The sequence below is a fragment of the Bufo gargarizans genome, chromosome 8 (genome assembly GCF_014858855.1).
Source record: "Bufo gargarizans isolate SCDJY-AF-19 chromosome 8, ASM1485885v1, whole genome shotgun sequence".
NCBI classification, from domain to species: Eukaryota; Metazoa; Chordata; class Amphibia; order Anura; family Bufonidae; genus Bufo; species Bufo gargarizans.
In genome coordinates, this window is record NC_058087.1 from 178,219,433 (window position 1) to 178,232,506 (window position 13,074).

At 48.7% G+C, this 13,074-nt stretch overlaps 1 protein-coding gene across 1 annotated transcript; it reads left to right on the forward strand.

Annotated features, from left to right (window-relative positions):
• The first annotated feature begins 2,530 nt into the window (after positions 1 to 2,530).
• NME4 (NME/NM23 nucleoside diphosphate kinase 4) lies at positions 2,531 to 9,799 on the forward strand. Its single transcript, XM_044304125.1, has 5 exons — positions 2,531 to 2,669; positions 4,998 to 5,128; positions 6,047 to 6,148; positions 8,129 to 8,241; positions 9,538 to 9,799. Exons 1-5 carry the CDS (start codon positions 2,588 to 2,590, stop codon positions 9,656 to 9,658), a joined length of 549 nt encoding a protein of 182 aa, XP_044160060.1. The 5' UTR covers positions 2,531 to 2,587; the 3' UTR covers positions 9,659 to 9,799.
• Positions 9,800 to 13,074: the final 3,275 nt, after the last annotated feature.

Below are 13,074 nucleotides of genomic sequence, written 5' to 3' on the forward strand. Positions count from 1 at the left end.
GGAAGGGGGAACAATTACATGGACTGCACACAAGCCGATCACCCAAAAGGCTATCAAATACAAACTCTGTATTAATGACTTTTGTCTGTAGGAGTACTACTAGGGGTACTTTCACACTTGCGGCAGGACGGATCCGACAGGCTGTTCACCCTGTTGGATCCGTCCTTCCGCTATTTCGCTGTGCCACCGCACTGCTGCTCCGTTCCCATTGAGTATAATAGGGACGGAGCTCTGGCGCAGCACGGCGGTGCACGTCGGACATGCAGGACTTTTAGTCCGGCGGCCTTTTGCCGTGCTGCGCCGGAGCTCCGCCCCCATCCCTATTATAGTCAATGGGGATGGAGCAGTAGTTCGGCGGCACGGCGAAATAGCGGAAGGACGGATCCGACGGGGTGAACAGCCTGTCGGATCCGTCCTGCCGCAAATATGAAAGTAGCCTTATACAGTCGCATACATATATAAAAATACTGAAATAAATAAATAAATAAGAAAAATATTGTGTGCTGCAATTTTCTACTACTTGATTACGACTAGCAAGTCCTTGCTGGTACCAGCAACAACGGTGTGCGGTACTCCAAATTTAACAGACAGGTCATGTGAGACCTGATGCAGGAGGTCGTGGTGATGTAACCCAACCCCCCCCCCCCCGGATTTAGGTTTTTAATTATTAATTTTTCTTTTTTTTTAAAGAAACATCTCCTTTTAAGGCTACTTTCACACTGGCGTTTTGGCTTTCCGTTTGTGAGATCCGTTCAGGGCTCCCACCAGCGGTCCAAAACGGATCAGTTTGGCCCTAATGCATTCTGAATGGAAAAGGATCCGTTCCCTCGCCATTCCGCTTTGGTGTACGTCTGACGAAACTGAGCCAAACAGATCCGTCCTGGGACACAATGTAAGTCAATGGACGACGAATCCGTTTTCTATGACACAATCTGGCACAATAGAAAACGGATCCGTCCTCCATTGACTTTCAATGGTGTTCAAGACTGATCCGTCTTGGCTATGTTACAGATAATACAGATGGTCGTATTATCTGAACGGATCCGTCCATGATGCATCCGCTCAAAACGCGAGTGTGAAAGTAGCCTAAGGCAGGTTTAGTACTGTGTGGTATTTGGCACCCATGAGGGTTCTAATACTTTGCGCCCCTCTTAGATTAGGATGTTCGGTTTTCCATGATCTCAGTGCAAACCTGTCCCTGACCCAAAAAAAAGGATCATGTGATCGACTACTACTGTCTGTCAGTGCTGTGATCACAGGTCTGCCTGTACGGCCCCCATCAGATTACAAAGAGCATGGGGGGGGGGGGGAGAATTATCAAAACTGGTGTAAAGTAGAACTGGCTCAGTTGCCCGTAGCAACCAATCAGATTCCACCTTTTATTTCTGACAGCTCCTTTGGAAAATGAAAGGTAGAATCTGATTGGTTGCTTGATTTTCCTCCCAAGTTTTAGTCTATTCCGCCTTCTGTACAAATTTAGAAATCACGCCTTTTTGGTGGCTTGGGTTTCCGTGTACACTGCCACACCATTGAATGGGGCTAATCCGCGTTAGGTTTTCCAACATGTATTTTCCGCAGTGTGAATACAGACCAACAGCAAGTTCAGAAGGTTAAATACACGCTGGAAAAATACGACATATTTGCCGCAGGAATCCTGGGCCGACCCTCGGACTTCCACCCTGGATTTGTAGTCTGGTGTCCCACGGATCTGAACGTGGATCGACCAAGAAGGAACACTTCTCTTTGTTTTTTTCCATGACGCTGCTTTATAATCTGCGTGCAAAAAAAATAAAAATAAAAACTGCATTGTATGAACTACGGCGCAGATTTCCCCATAGGAAACAATGGGGAGGTGGCTGGTAAGCAGATTCTGTACAGATTTAGGCCTCATGCACACGGCCGTTGTTTGGGTCCGCATCCTATTGCGGACCCATTCATTTCAATGGAGCCGCAAAAGATGTGCTGTCCGCATCCGTGGCTCCGTTCTGCGGCACCGCAAAAAAATATAACACGTCCTATTCTTGTCTGCGATTTGCGGACAAGAATAGGCATTATTGCCTGCGCCCGTTCTGTTACGCAAATTGCGGAATACAACACGGGCGCCTTCCGTTTTTTGCGGATCCGCGGTTTGCGGACCGCAAAAAACGGCACGGTCGTGTGCATGAGTCCTTATGCTGCGGTTTTCACTGCCGTTTTCTAAAACCACAGCCAAACAAAAGCACCCACACCTTGAACTCGCTGTAATACGAAGGACCCAAAAATGCATCAAAAGTTTATACTGTGTTTTGTATTTCACATTAAAAAAAAAAAAAGCTCAAAACAAAAACAAATTTGTTTTATTTTTTTGCTAAAAACGCTATGTGGGAATGCACCTTTACAAAACCAGTCACCAAAACAAATGCGATTCTCTATTTCCCCAAGTCTCATTCATAAACTCCCCTAAAGTGGGCGTGGCTATATACTGGCGGTGCGCGTGGCTGTGGGCGTGGGTTTCCAGGCGGTGGGCGTGCACATCCTCTTGTCAGCCCCGCCCACCGGCTGAGAAAGGCTTTGCCGGCAGGGGCGAGAAGTCTGTGCGCCGGTTACAATGAGCTGCATCCTCCGGAGGCTGCTGAGCGGAGGAAGAGCCGTGTACCCGGCCGGGGCACCATGCCTGCACTACAGCTCCGGTAGGTGGACATTGCTGGACCGGTGGAGACTTGCTGCAAACTTCCTAAAACTTTCCTGCCCCCCCCCTCTTTCAGTCTATATATGTATATATGGCATGAGAATAGCACAGTGCATTGCACAACTCATGCCCTCTGTATATCATGACTGGGGCAGGATGCTGACTTCTGGCACACATTGGCACCATATGTCCTGTGTCTGACCGCTCCATCCTGTGGTTTGCACCCCCTAATATAAGGCAATTCCAGTCCCAACCCCTTTCATTTAGTTCCTTCATGAACCCAATGGGCTCAGCTGCATCATAGAAGCACGCCCTTGCGTTCCCTGCCTGTTATGGGGGGTCCCAAAGCGCACATCAGTACGGGTCCGTGGACGTCTATTATTTGCAATGCAGAGGCGGTGCTAACTACAACTCCCAGCATGCTGTATACCGAAGTCAGTGGTGTCCTGACTGTTCTAGCAGGTCCCATGGGTGACTGTGCCCGGGGGCAGTGGTATAGATGAGCCCATGCATCCATCATGTGTATACCCGCACACTGCAGGCCATTCATTAGCAGGGCCCCCCCCCCCCCCCTTGTTCATGACTGGTAATTAGTAGCAGCTGATTGGGCAGAGACTTTCAATCCAATTATGAATGAACCGCTAATTGTTTGTAGAAGGAAACCTGCGGTGCACCCGCTGCAAAAATATTAACCCTCCAGAGGTGGTCGCATGTAACCAAATGGTAAAAAGTGACGCCTGGTTCAATTCCATACCGTTTGCAGGATCTCTGCTTGCTGCCGGTAAATGGAACCATTCAGGGTTGTACCTAGCCTTTCTGCTGCCGTAGGAAAAAAAACTGAAACGGCGCCCCCTCTTCGACATGCCAATTTCTTAACCCAATCCCTTCCCTTCCGCCCATGGCCCCTTGGATGCCCCCCCTCTTTCCCCTATCTGGTGCTGCCTTAAGCGATCGCCTCATTGGTGGCGCACCCCTGGAACCATTCCCGATTACGTCCAGAGGATGACCCAGCCTTTCCTTCACACCGCTGAGGTTTGTTGCAGTGTATCAGTGATCCTTTGGCACAGTTCTTTCTCTCTGCGGCACCTGCCGGTTATGAGAAGGGGTCATGCATGTGCGCTACCGTTCCATTCAAATCCGTGGAACTACGGTGACACGCTCCCGCTTCCCGCTCCTCCATAGGGTCGCTGTGCCCGGTGGCAGTAGTATAGACTAGCCTGTGCATGCTCATCCGTCATGAGTACTATCCACACACTGCAGGCCATTCACTAGCAGCCCATCCCCCCCCCCCCTTCTCGTGGGACCACCAGTGATCACATGAACAGGGGTCCCCAAGTCCTGTGTGTGAATGGAGCAGTAGCGTGCATGTGTTACCCCTGCTCCGTTCACTACCTAGGAGTGCTGCAAAGTCCCATAGAAGTGAATGGAGCAGTAGTCATGCAGGTGCACTACTTCATCGTCCGCACAGGGGACCCCTGTTCTTGTGATCGCTGTGGGCCCTAGTAGTTGGACCCCCTCCAGCGATCATACCTTATCACCAATGCCTGAAAGGGACTTGGGGGTCATTTCAGGGGAGTCTAGCTGGTATATAGGAGGTTTCTATGTAGCTGGTATCAGGGGTGCACCACCAATGAGGCCAGGTGAGGAGAGTGCCTCAGGTAGCACCAAGTAGGGGCAATAAGTGCTTTCATTGTGGCAAAGGGGTTAGGTTAAGAAATTGGAAGGGGGGGGGGGGCGCGGTGCAGTTTCAGTTTTCGCCTAAGGCAGCAGAAAGGCTAGGTGCACCCCTGGCTGGTATATAGTGCAGGGTGCATGCGTCCTGTGCCATACCTGCTGAGTATAGGGCACTGATGGGGGTGCTGGGATTTGTAGTGTTTGCTCTGACCACTTCTCAGACTCTTCTCTCCTCACTTTCTCCTTCCCGCTTACATAATTGAACGCATGCCCTTCTCATTGACATTTTTCTGGTGTCTGCCTCGGAGGAAGGAGGAAGGGGGGGGGGCGCTACTACCCCCTCCCCGACCTTGTCAAAATAAGGGCTTGAATTTCATGCATGTTGCCGGTCTATTCTGACTCTCCTCTGGCGGCAGATATGTGGGGGGATGAGTTTCAGGCCATCCCTTGTGTTCTCAGAGAGAAGTATGTGTCAGCGCGTGCTCTGTCGAGCCGAGCATGCATGTGTTTTTTTGTTTGTTTGTTTTTGGGGGGGGGGGGGAGATTGACAGAGAGCTGTTGCCCAAGCTAGCTTTCAGCCGACAGAGGTCTTGTGTGTATGGCCGGCCTAATTCTGTCTATTTGACGATGAGTCTTTGTATCCCTGTACGTCTAGCGGCTCCTGAGCTCCGCGAGAGAACGCTGATTGCCGTGAAGCCGGACGGGGTGCAGCGCAGGCTGGTGGGAGAGATCATCGGACGGTTCGAGCGCCGCGGCTTCAAGTTGGTGGGAATAAAAATTCTGCAGGTAACGTGTTGGAAGTCTGAGCGTGGGTCCTGTCGGCGCGCGCTGCTGTGGCAGTTAGGTCCTAACTTCACGTCAGGAAGTGCAGCTCTGAAGTACAAACTTCTGCTTTAACAATTGAAATACCAACGAGCAAACTAAAAATAAGTCATTTAGATCCATTAAATGGAAGGATCCAATTACGGTAATGCGGTTAATCCGCAGCCCTATGTGCGACCACAGATATCACATGATGATGGGTCGTGTCCAATGATACAATCAGCTTTGCTACTTCTGTAGTTGGTGTTTGCAGAGATCATCTATAACTCTTGACGTCAAGTGCCCACGGACTCCTTCACGCTGGGTGTGTAACGCGTCCTCTCCAGACGGCTGGGATACCTTTTAATTTGGTCTGATTCACCCATTGTTCTTTAATGATAGCTCCGTGTGAAATGTGGTTTATAGGATGGAAAGGAGATTTAGGAGCGGCTTAAAGGGGTTGTCCATCGGGGGGTAAAACTTTCTAGAAACTGGGCAGAATGTCTTAAAAATAATAAATAAAAATCATTACTTGCCTTAAAGGGGATTTCTGGGTGTTCAGTATTGATGGCCTGTCCTCAGGGTAGGTCATCAGTATCTTATCGTTGGCGGTCCAACACTCTGCACAGAGCCTGCAATCCGTCCATGCCTCCGCATCGCAAAAGATAGAACATGTCGTATCGATCTCCGCATCTTGCGGATCACAGACCCATTGAAGTCAATGATGTGGGGTACACGCGGCTGGTGCCCGTGTATTGCAGATCCGTGGTTTGCAGGCCGCCGGCACCATGGCCGTGTGTATTGGGCCTTAATATGGCTCGATAAGATCCGCCACACTGCGCAGTCTTGTAAAGCTGGGATTTGTCCCTCGTGGGGTCACCTCTAATTCTGTCTTCTCTTCAGGCCTCGGAGGGGATCCTGGCCAACCATTATCACGATCTGCAGAGGAAGCCTTTCTATCCTGCACTCATACATTATATGGCGTCCGGACCTGTGGTTGCAATGGTGAGTACGCACGGTGGTGACGCTTCGTGCACGCGGCCGTGTCCGTCTATTGGTCTACTGATACTTCTGTGTGAATTCTGTATTCCATCGATAGAAAAGACTGTTCTCATCCGCAATACGGACCACAATGGGAAATGTTCTATCATTTATTAAACAGCCGCGCGGTTCCGCCAAAAATATGGGTGTGTGCATGTCCCCATAGAAATGAACGGGTCAGTGTGCGATCAGCGAAAAATGCAGCTAGATATAGATAGATATAGATAGATAATTTTTATTTTTTTTCAAAATTTACAATGAATAAAAAAAAAAAGTCTAAATCTGCTGCGTGTTCTGCGCCCGAAACCACAGTTTCTGCCTCAGTTTTTCCTGTTTCGGTGCCGCAGATCCCCTCGCTGTTTTGAACGGAGCAGCCTTCCTCCATAGTTTCTGCCCAGTAACCGTGAAAAGAATTGTCATTACCACACGTAATGGTGGCACAGACTCCCACTGCTGTCCGGTTTTCGGGATGGAATCTACACTGAAATCAGTGGCAAAAATCTGCCATGTGAACGTGACCTTAACCCCTTGGTGACCTCCGCCAGAGACGCTATTTTAAACAGCAGAGACCCGCATGGGAAGAATGCGATAAGCCCTGCGGCTTATTGCGTAGGTCAGAAGCAGGAGCTCCACACTCCCTGCGCCCGTAACAGCGTTCCCCAGCTGAGATCGGGGAACCTGTTACTGTATAGTAATAGCCCGAAGCCTCAAGCAGGCTTTGGTAGCTATTACGAGAATATACCAATACAGGCCACCAGGTGGCAGCACTGTATATTGTAAATAAAGGGTTCTATGATGGCTATTTAGCCATCACAGAAAACAATAGGAAATCTAATGATTGCCAGTTATAGTCACGCAGGGCAAAAATGGGCAATTAGCTGTGAAACAGCTCCGTACACATAACTACAAAAAAGTTATAGGAGTCAGAATATGGCTCTGAAAAGATGAATTCTTTTATTTTATTTTTTTCAAGGTTTTTATGGTTGTAGTCGTACTGACCTGGAGAATGAAGGTAACAGGTCAATTTTACTGCATAGCGAATGCCGTAAATAAACGATAAAACGTGGCAGAATAGCCCTTTATTTTTTATTTTTTTCCTTCTAATTCCACCCCATTGGAATTTTTTTACAGTTCCCCACTACATCATAGGCAATACTAAATAGTGCTATTACAAAGTACAACTTGTCCCGCGAATAAAAAGCCCTCGTAAGGCTATGTGAACGGAAAAATAAAAAAGTTATGGCTCCAGGAAGGCAGGGAGTGAAAAAGGAAAATGCAAAAAACGGAACATTGCAAGGTCCTCTAAGGGTTAAAGGGGTTGTGCAAGACCTGTAAAGGGAAGAATACTTATCTGCTTCCCACTCCTTCTCCAAGCCTGCGATGCTACGTTGGGCTCCCTTGATCACTGTCCGTGGCGGATCCCCTTGTCATGCGACCCTTTGTCACTGCCGATTTTCCAGGTCCCATTCTTGCACAACCCCTTTAAGTGTACGTGTACATGGTAGTGTAGTTTATATGGATTTTTGCGCAGATTTTGTGACAGATTTGCCCTGGATCTCGCTGGTTGCGAAGGGCGAAATCTGCGCTGAAAATCGACTCGCTGCGGATTCTAAAATCTTCTGCGAGCAAAATTTCCGCGCTGTGTACAGGAGACTGAAAATCTACTTGGCTGGTACTGTATTAGGCCTCTTGCATACAAAGGTGTAGGTGCGTTCTGTATACGGGACCATTCATTTCAATGGATCCGCAAAAAAACCCAGAAGGTACTCCGAAAGCCTTCCATTTCCGTATTTACGCTTTTCCGTTCAAAGATAGAACATACTGAATACTGAAAAAGCCATGCGGTCGTGTGCAAGAGGCCATACACTGCAGATTTTCCGCACAAAAACCGCGTGCCTGTACCCAAAGCGTGAAATTACTGTTTTGTTCTTTCTGTCTCTCCAGGTCTGGGAGGGGCACAACGTGGTCAAATCTTCCCGCTTGATGGTCGGGGAGACGGATTCTTCTCAGGCCAGGCCGGGTACTGTGCGTGGAGACTTCAGCGTCCACATCAGCAGGTGAATATTTGGTCCTGTGTCAGACATGATGTTCATGGTCCAGGCATTTAAGGAACGTTCTGCATCTAAAGTAATAAAAACAAACAAACAAAAAATATAAAATCAAAGACACTTTTAGTTTTCTTCTATTCAGATGTATTTATATCTGTATCTGGGAAAGTTGGGTGATGAACAGTAGGGCCGACCAGAAATGTAGATGGAGTTTCCTTCATCTGGGGGCAAACATTCACCTTGCTGCCCTAGGCTACCCTGGCCATTGCAAAATGGGTTGTTATCACCCCACCGTGCACTAACTGGGTCCTGAAAGGCCAATCTGTCCCTTTATGCAAACTATAGATCAGGCCAACTGGAGCCTGGGAAGCTGGGTGACCATACTTGCGGGTATTTTTTTAAAGGGGTAGTCCACAAGTCATTTTTTTTCTTTTCTTTCAAAGCAACGTCCAGATCTGAACACATTTTGTAATTCCATGTAAAAATTTTAGTATAGCCACTGAATTGTTCAATAAAATGTATCTGTCTAGCGCCACCTGCTGTTTATTTTCCATATTTTTCTGTCTACCTCACCAAGCTGGATGCGCATGCTCAGTTCCATCCTACAAACTGCCGCTAGCCAGTTGTGACAGTTACAGGACATGCCCCCCTGAGCTGCAATAGGGGGAAGAGAGCTGCTGCAGAAAGGACACACCCCTGAGCTGTGATAGGGGAAGAGAGCTGCTGCAGAAAGGACACACCCGCTGAGCTGTGATGGGAGACTGTTGCTGCAGAAAGGATTCCCCCCCCCCTCCTCCTCCTCCCCCTCAGCTGTGATGGGGGGTAAGTGGGGTGAGTTCGGATCCGTCCTTCCGCTATTTCGCCGTGCCGCCGGACCGATGCTCCGTCCTATTGACTATAATGAGGACGGTGGCGGAGCTCCGGCGCAGTTGGCGGTGAGAGGCCGCCGGACTAAAGTCGGACATGCAGGACTTTTAGTCCGGTGGCCTTTCGCTGTGCACTACTGTGCTGCGCCGAAGCTCCGCCCCCGTCCCATTATAGTCAATGGGGACGGAGCGGCGGTTCAGTGGCACGGCGAAATAGCGGAAGGACGGATCCGACAGGGTGAACAGCCTGTCGGATCCGTCCTGCCACAAGTGTGAAAGTAGCCTTAGAAAGAGCTCCTCATACTAGACCATGTCTGATTTTTCGTTTGTTTCATTAATAATGGAATCACCCCTTCAATGGCAGCCATATAGGTTGTCATCCAGCTTTCCCAGATGTCAGAAAATGCTATGCTGTAAACTCCTCTCCTGTTCGTCGCAGGAACATCATCCACGCCAGCGACTCGGTGGACGTGGCGGAGAAGGAGATCGGTTTGTGGTTTCACAGCGCAGAATTGATCGACTGGGAAACAAAGGATCATAGTGACTTGTATAACGTATAGTGCTGCTCCGTGGCACCTCAGACCTGCACAGACCCTTACACCCTGCTGAGGGGCCCCAAAAAAGTTTCATGGGGTGATAACGAGTACATGTCCCCAGGTTCTGGCTGTGGATTCCCCCCCCCCCCCGGGCACTGACTGCTCCACCAGCCGCTCTTGTTACTGTTAATAAACTGTCTTTATACATAAAAAGAGCTGCGTGCCCGCGTCCTGTTTATGCCAGCTGCTCCAGAGACGTTTCCATCGCTCGCCCTCCCTTGGGAATATCCTGCTCGTGTTCCTGTCCTCCGTCTGCGAGCCCATTGCGTTAACCCTTTCATGTCCGAGACATACTATTGATAAGAGGGAGTCTTTGAATAAGAATAATGCAGTATATACGGAAACATTACGTTAATCTGGCATTCACGGAAGGTGCTGGATTATCCGATGTTATGGTTTACACCACTATTCTAATGAATTCTGCATGCAGACTTAGGGCCCATTCACACCTCCATATGTGTTTTGCGGATCCGCAAAAGACGGACACCGGCAATGTGTGTTCCGCATTTTGCGGACCGCACATCGCTGGCACTCATAGAAAATGTCTTTTTCTTTGCGGATCCGGAAGTGCGGATGCCGACAGCACATTCCAGCCCCGTTGAAAAATGAATGGGTCGGCACCTGTTCTGCAAAATTGTGGAACGGATGCGGACCCATTTTGCGGATGTGTGAATCTGGAGCCTCCCAATATCTCTGCCTACTGGTTTTGAGGATTCTATTCTGAACGATCGGATTATCAGTTGCCAGATGAAAGGAATAATTATCCTGTTTCAGAAGGATATTGGCTCTCCCGCTACATCTCTCTGCATTGCATTTCCTGTCAAAACAATTACGCCTTCTTTGGTTCTTCCGTTATTCCTCTTGGAAATGTATGAACAAATTGACATCTGGGTGTTACCCTTCCGCCTGTCTATAGGGTGTGTCCTTATACAGCCTGACATAGTCAGCACTGTTTGGTAGTTTTTGAAGGGACACTTCCATTTGAAAAAGAGAATAGTAACGCCTTGGTTGTGTGGGCCCCCCACACACACACACCACACACACAAATTTCCAGGAGGAATAACAGATACCAGGCAATGCAGAGTTTGCATGAAGTTGTTCCTCTTTTTCCCAGAATCCTTGTATTTTTATTCTGACACAGTTTTGGGGGCTTTACATTGATTTCAACGGGAACTATGATGCAGATTCCAGATCAAGAATGGACATGACACTTTTTCCCCTGTACCATGGTTTTTAAAACTGCGAGCCGAGGGGGGGAACAAACTCGCTCATATAAATGAACAAGCGATCACTGGATCTAAATTGCAAATGTTTTTGGCACTCTGTACCAAAATCTGTGCCAAATAAAACCGTATGTGAACATTAGCCTAAGACCTTTTTTGGTCTCTGCTGCTGCTGTTTGCTTGGGGCAGAAGCCTGACCACCCCAGTGCCTGTTTTTTTTGCCAGCTAGAGGCGGAGTTCCCCTTTAGTAGACCTAAGGGCACGTTTATTAATAAAAATGGCACAAAGTGGTGGAATACGCACTAAAGGGACAGCATCAGACGTGTGAATTGCTTGCGCAGACAATTCTGTGAAGGCCAATGGAGGAAATGGCTGCGGCCAGAAGTTTTGACAGAGATCTCAGGAGCCTCATGAGGGGGCCTAAGATAGAGCCGAGGCCGCCCTTCTGAGAAATTGGCGTTGTGGAATGCATTTATTTTAGTGTGTGTATAGACTGCTATGGGCGTCAGCCACCTGTTGGCACTCAGCCCAGGATCACTAGGCCCCTGATAGTCGTCCCCTGCAGGATAAGGTTTCACCAGGACAATGGCCTCTCCGCTATGGGGCTCACATGTCTGTACACAGGCCGGGCGATGTCTATTCTAACCCCATGTACAGCACAAGCTGCTTCCTGACTCCCTAAGGCCTCATGCACACGACCGTCGTTCTGGTCCGCATCCGAGCTGCACGCATTCACTTAAATGGGGCCGCAAAAGATGCAGACAGCACTCCGTGTGCTGTCCGGATCCGTTGCTCCGTTCCGTGGCCCCACAAAAAAAAAAATATAACATGTCCTATTCTTGTCTGTTTTGCGGACAAGAATAGGAATTTCTACAATGGGACGTCTGTTCCGTTCCACAAATTGCGGAAGGCACACGGGCGGCTTCCGTGTTTTGCGGATCCGCAAAAAAACTGAACGGTCGTGTGCTTGAGGCCTAAACCGCCATCTTGATTGCATATTTACACAGGATAGGGGCGGTTTCCTAAGGTGTTGGGGCCGACGAAAGAATTCCCCTCCTCCCTGATTATACTCAGGTTGACAAGTCTATCCCCCTGGGCCCCCATCATATCCCAGTGGTGGCACTACTTCACGCGTAGCTTCGGCACCCCCTATAGCAGGCATGCTCAACCTGTGGCCCTCCAGCTGTTATAAAACTACAACTCCCACAATGCCCTGCTGTAGGCTGTTTGGGCATGCTGGGAGTTGTAGTTTTGCAACAGCTGGAGGGCCGCAGGTTCAGCACGCCTGCCCTATAGCTGCACCACTGTGCCTATGGACGCTCTAGTCTTGGAGCCTACATGAATGGTCTCTTCTCCCCATTTAGGGCTCATGCACACAAATGTATTTTCTTTCCGTGTCCAATCTGTTTTTTTTTTTTTGTCGCCCGTCCATTCATTTCAATAGGTCCGCAAAAAAATATAAATAAATGTACATTCCGTGTCCGTTTTACAAAAGAATAGAACATGTCCTATTATTGCCCACATTACTGACAAGGATAGCACTGTTCTATTAGGGGCCAGCTATTCCGTTCCGCAAAATACGTATTGCACACGGACTGCAAAATAAATACGGTTGTGTGCATGAGCCCTAAGGCCGCTGTCACAGTCAGTGATTGATCAGTGCTTCTGAGGTGCAAATCTTTCTATTAGGCCCTCATGCACATGAAAGTATGCATTTTGCGGTCTGCAAATTGTGGATCCGTAAAATGGTTACCACCCATGTTGAATCCACGTTTGTTGCGGACCCATTGACTTAAATGGGTCTGTGGGCCACATTTTGCTGACATATCACTTTCAGTATCCATATGTCCATTCCGCAAAACGTGGCTGCAAAATGCGGCCCACAGAACCACTGATGCCAATCTGTCCTCAAATAAAAATATAGACGGCAGGCAGACTGCATCTGTAGTTTGCTGATCCGTGATTTGAGGTAAAAACGTAATCTCCAGATATCCAGAAGGTCTGTGAAAAAAAGGCAAGATGCACAAGCGTTTTTTGGGCACAGGTGTTTTTATTCATTAGGTTGGGGGGGGGGGGCCTATTTCTATAGGGAAAAATGTGGTTAAGGCCTCATGCACACGACCGTATTTTGTTTCCGTGTCCGTTCCGTTTTTTTTG

Coding starts and splice junctions, on each gene's coding strand:
- NME4 (XM_044304125.1), top strand. CDS start 2,588: ATGAGCTGCATCCTCCGGAGGCTGCTGAGCGGAGGAAGAGCCGTGTAC. Junction 2,670..4,997: donor ATGCCTGCACTACAGCTCCG/GTAGGTGGACAT, acceptor CTGTACGTCTAG/CGGCTCCTGAGCTCCGCGAG. Junction 8,242..9,537: donor TTCAGCGTCCACATCAGCAG/GTGAATATTTGG, acceptor TGTTCGTCGCAG/GAACATCATCCACGCCAGCG.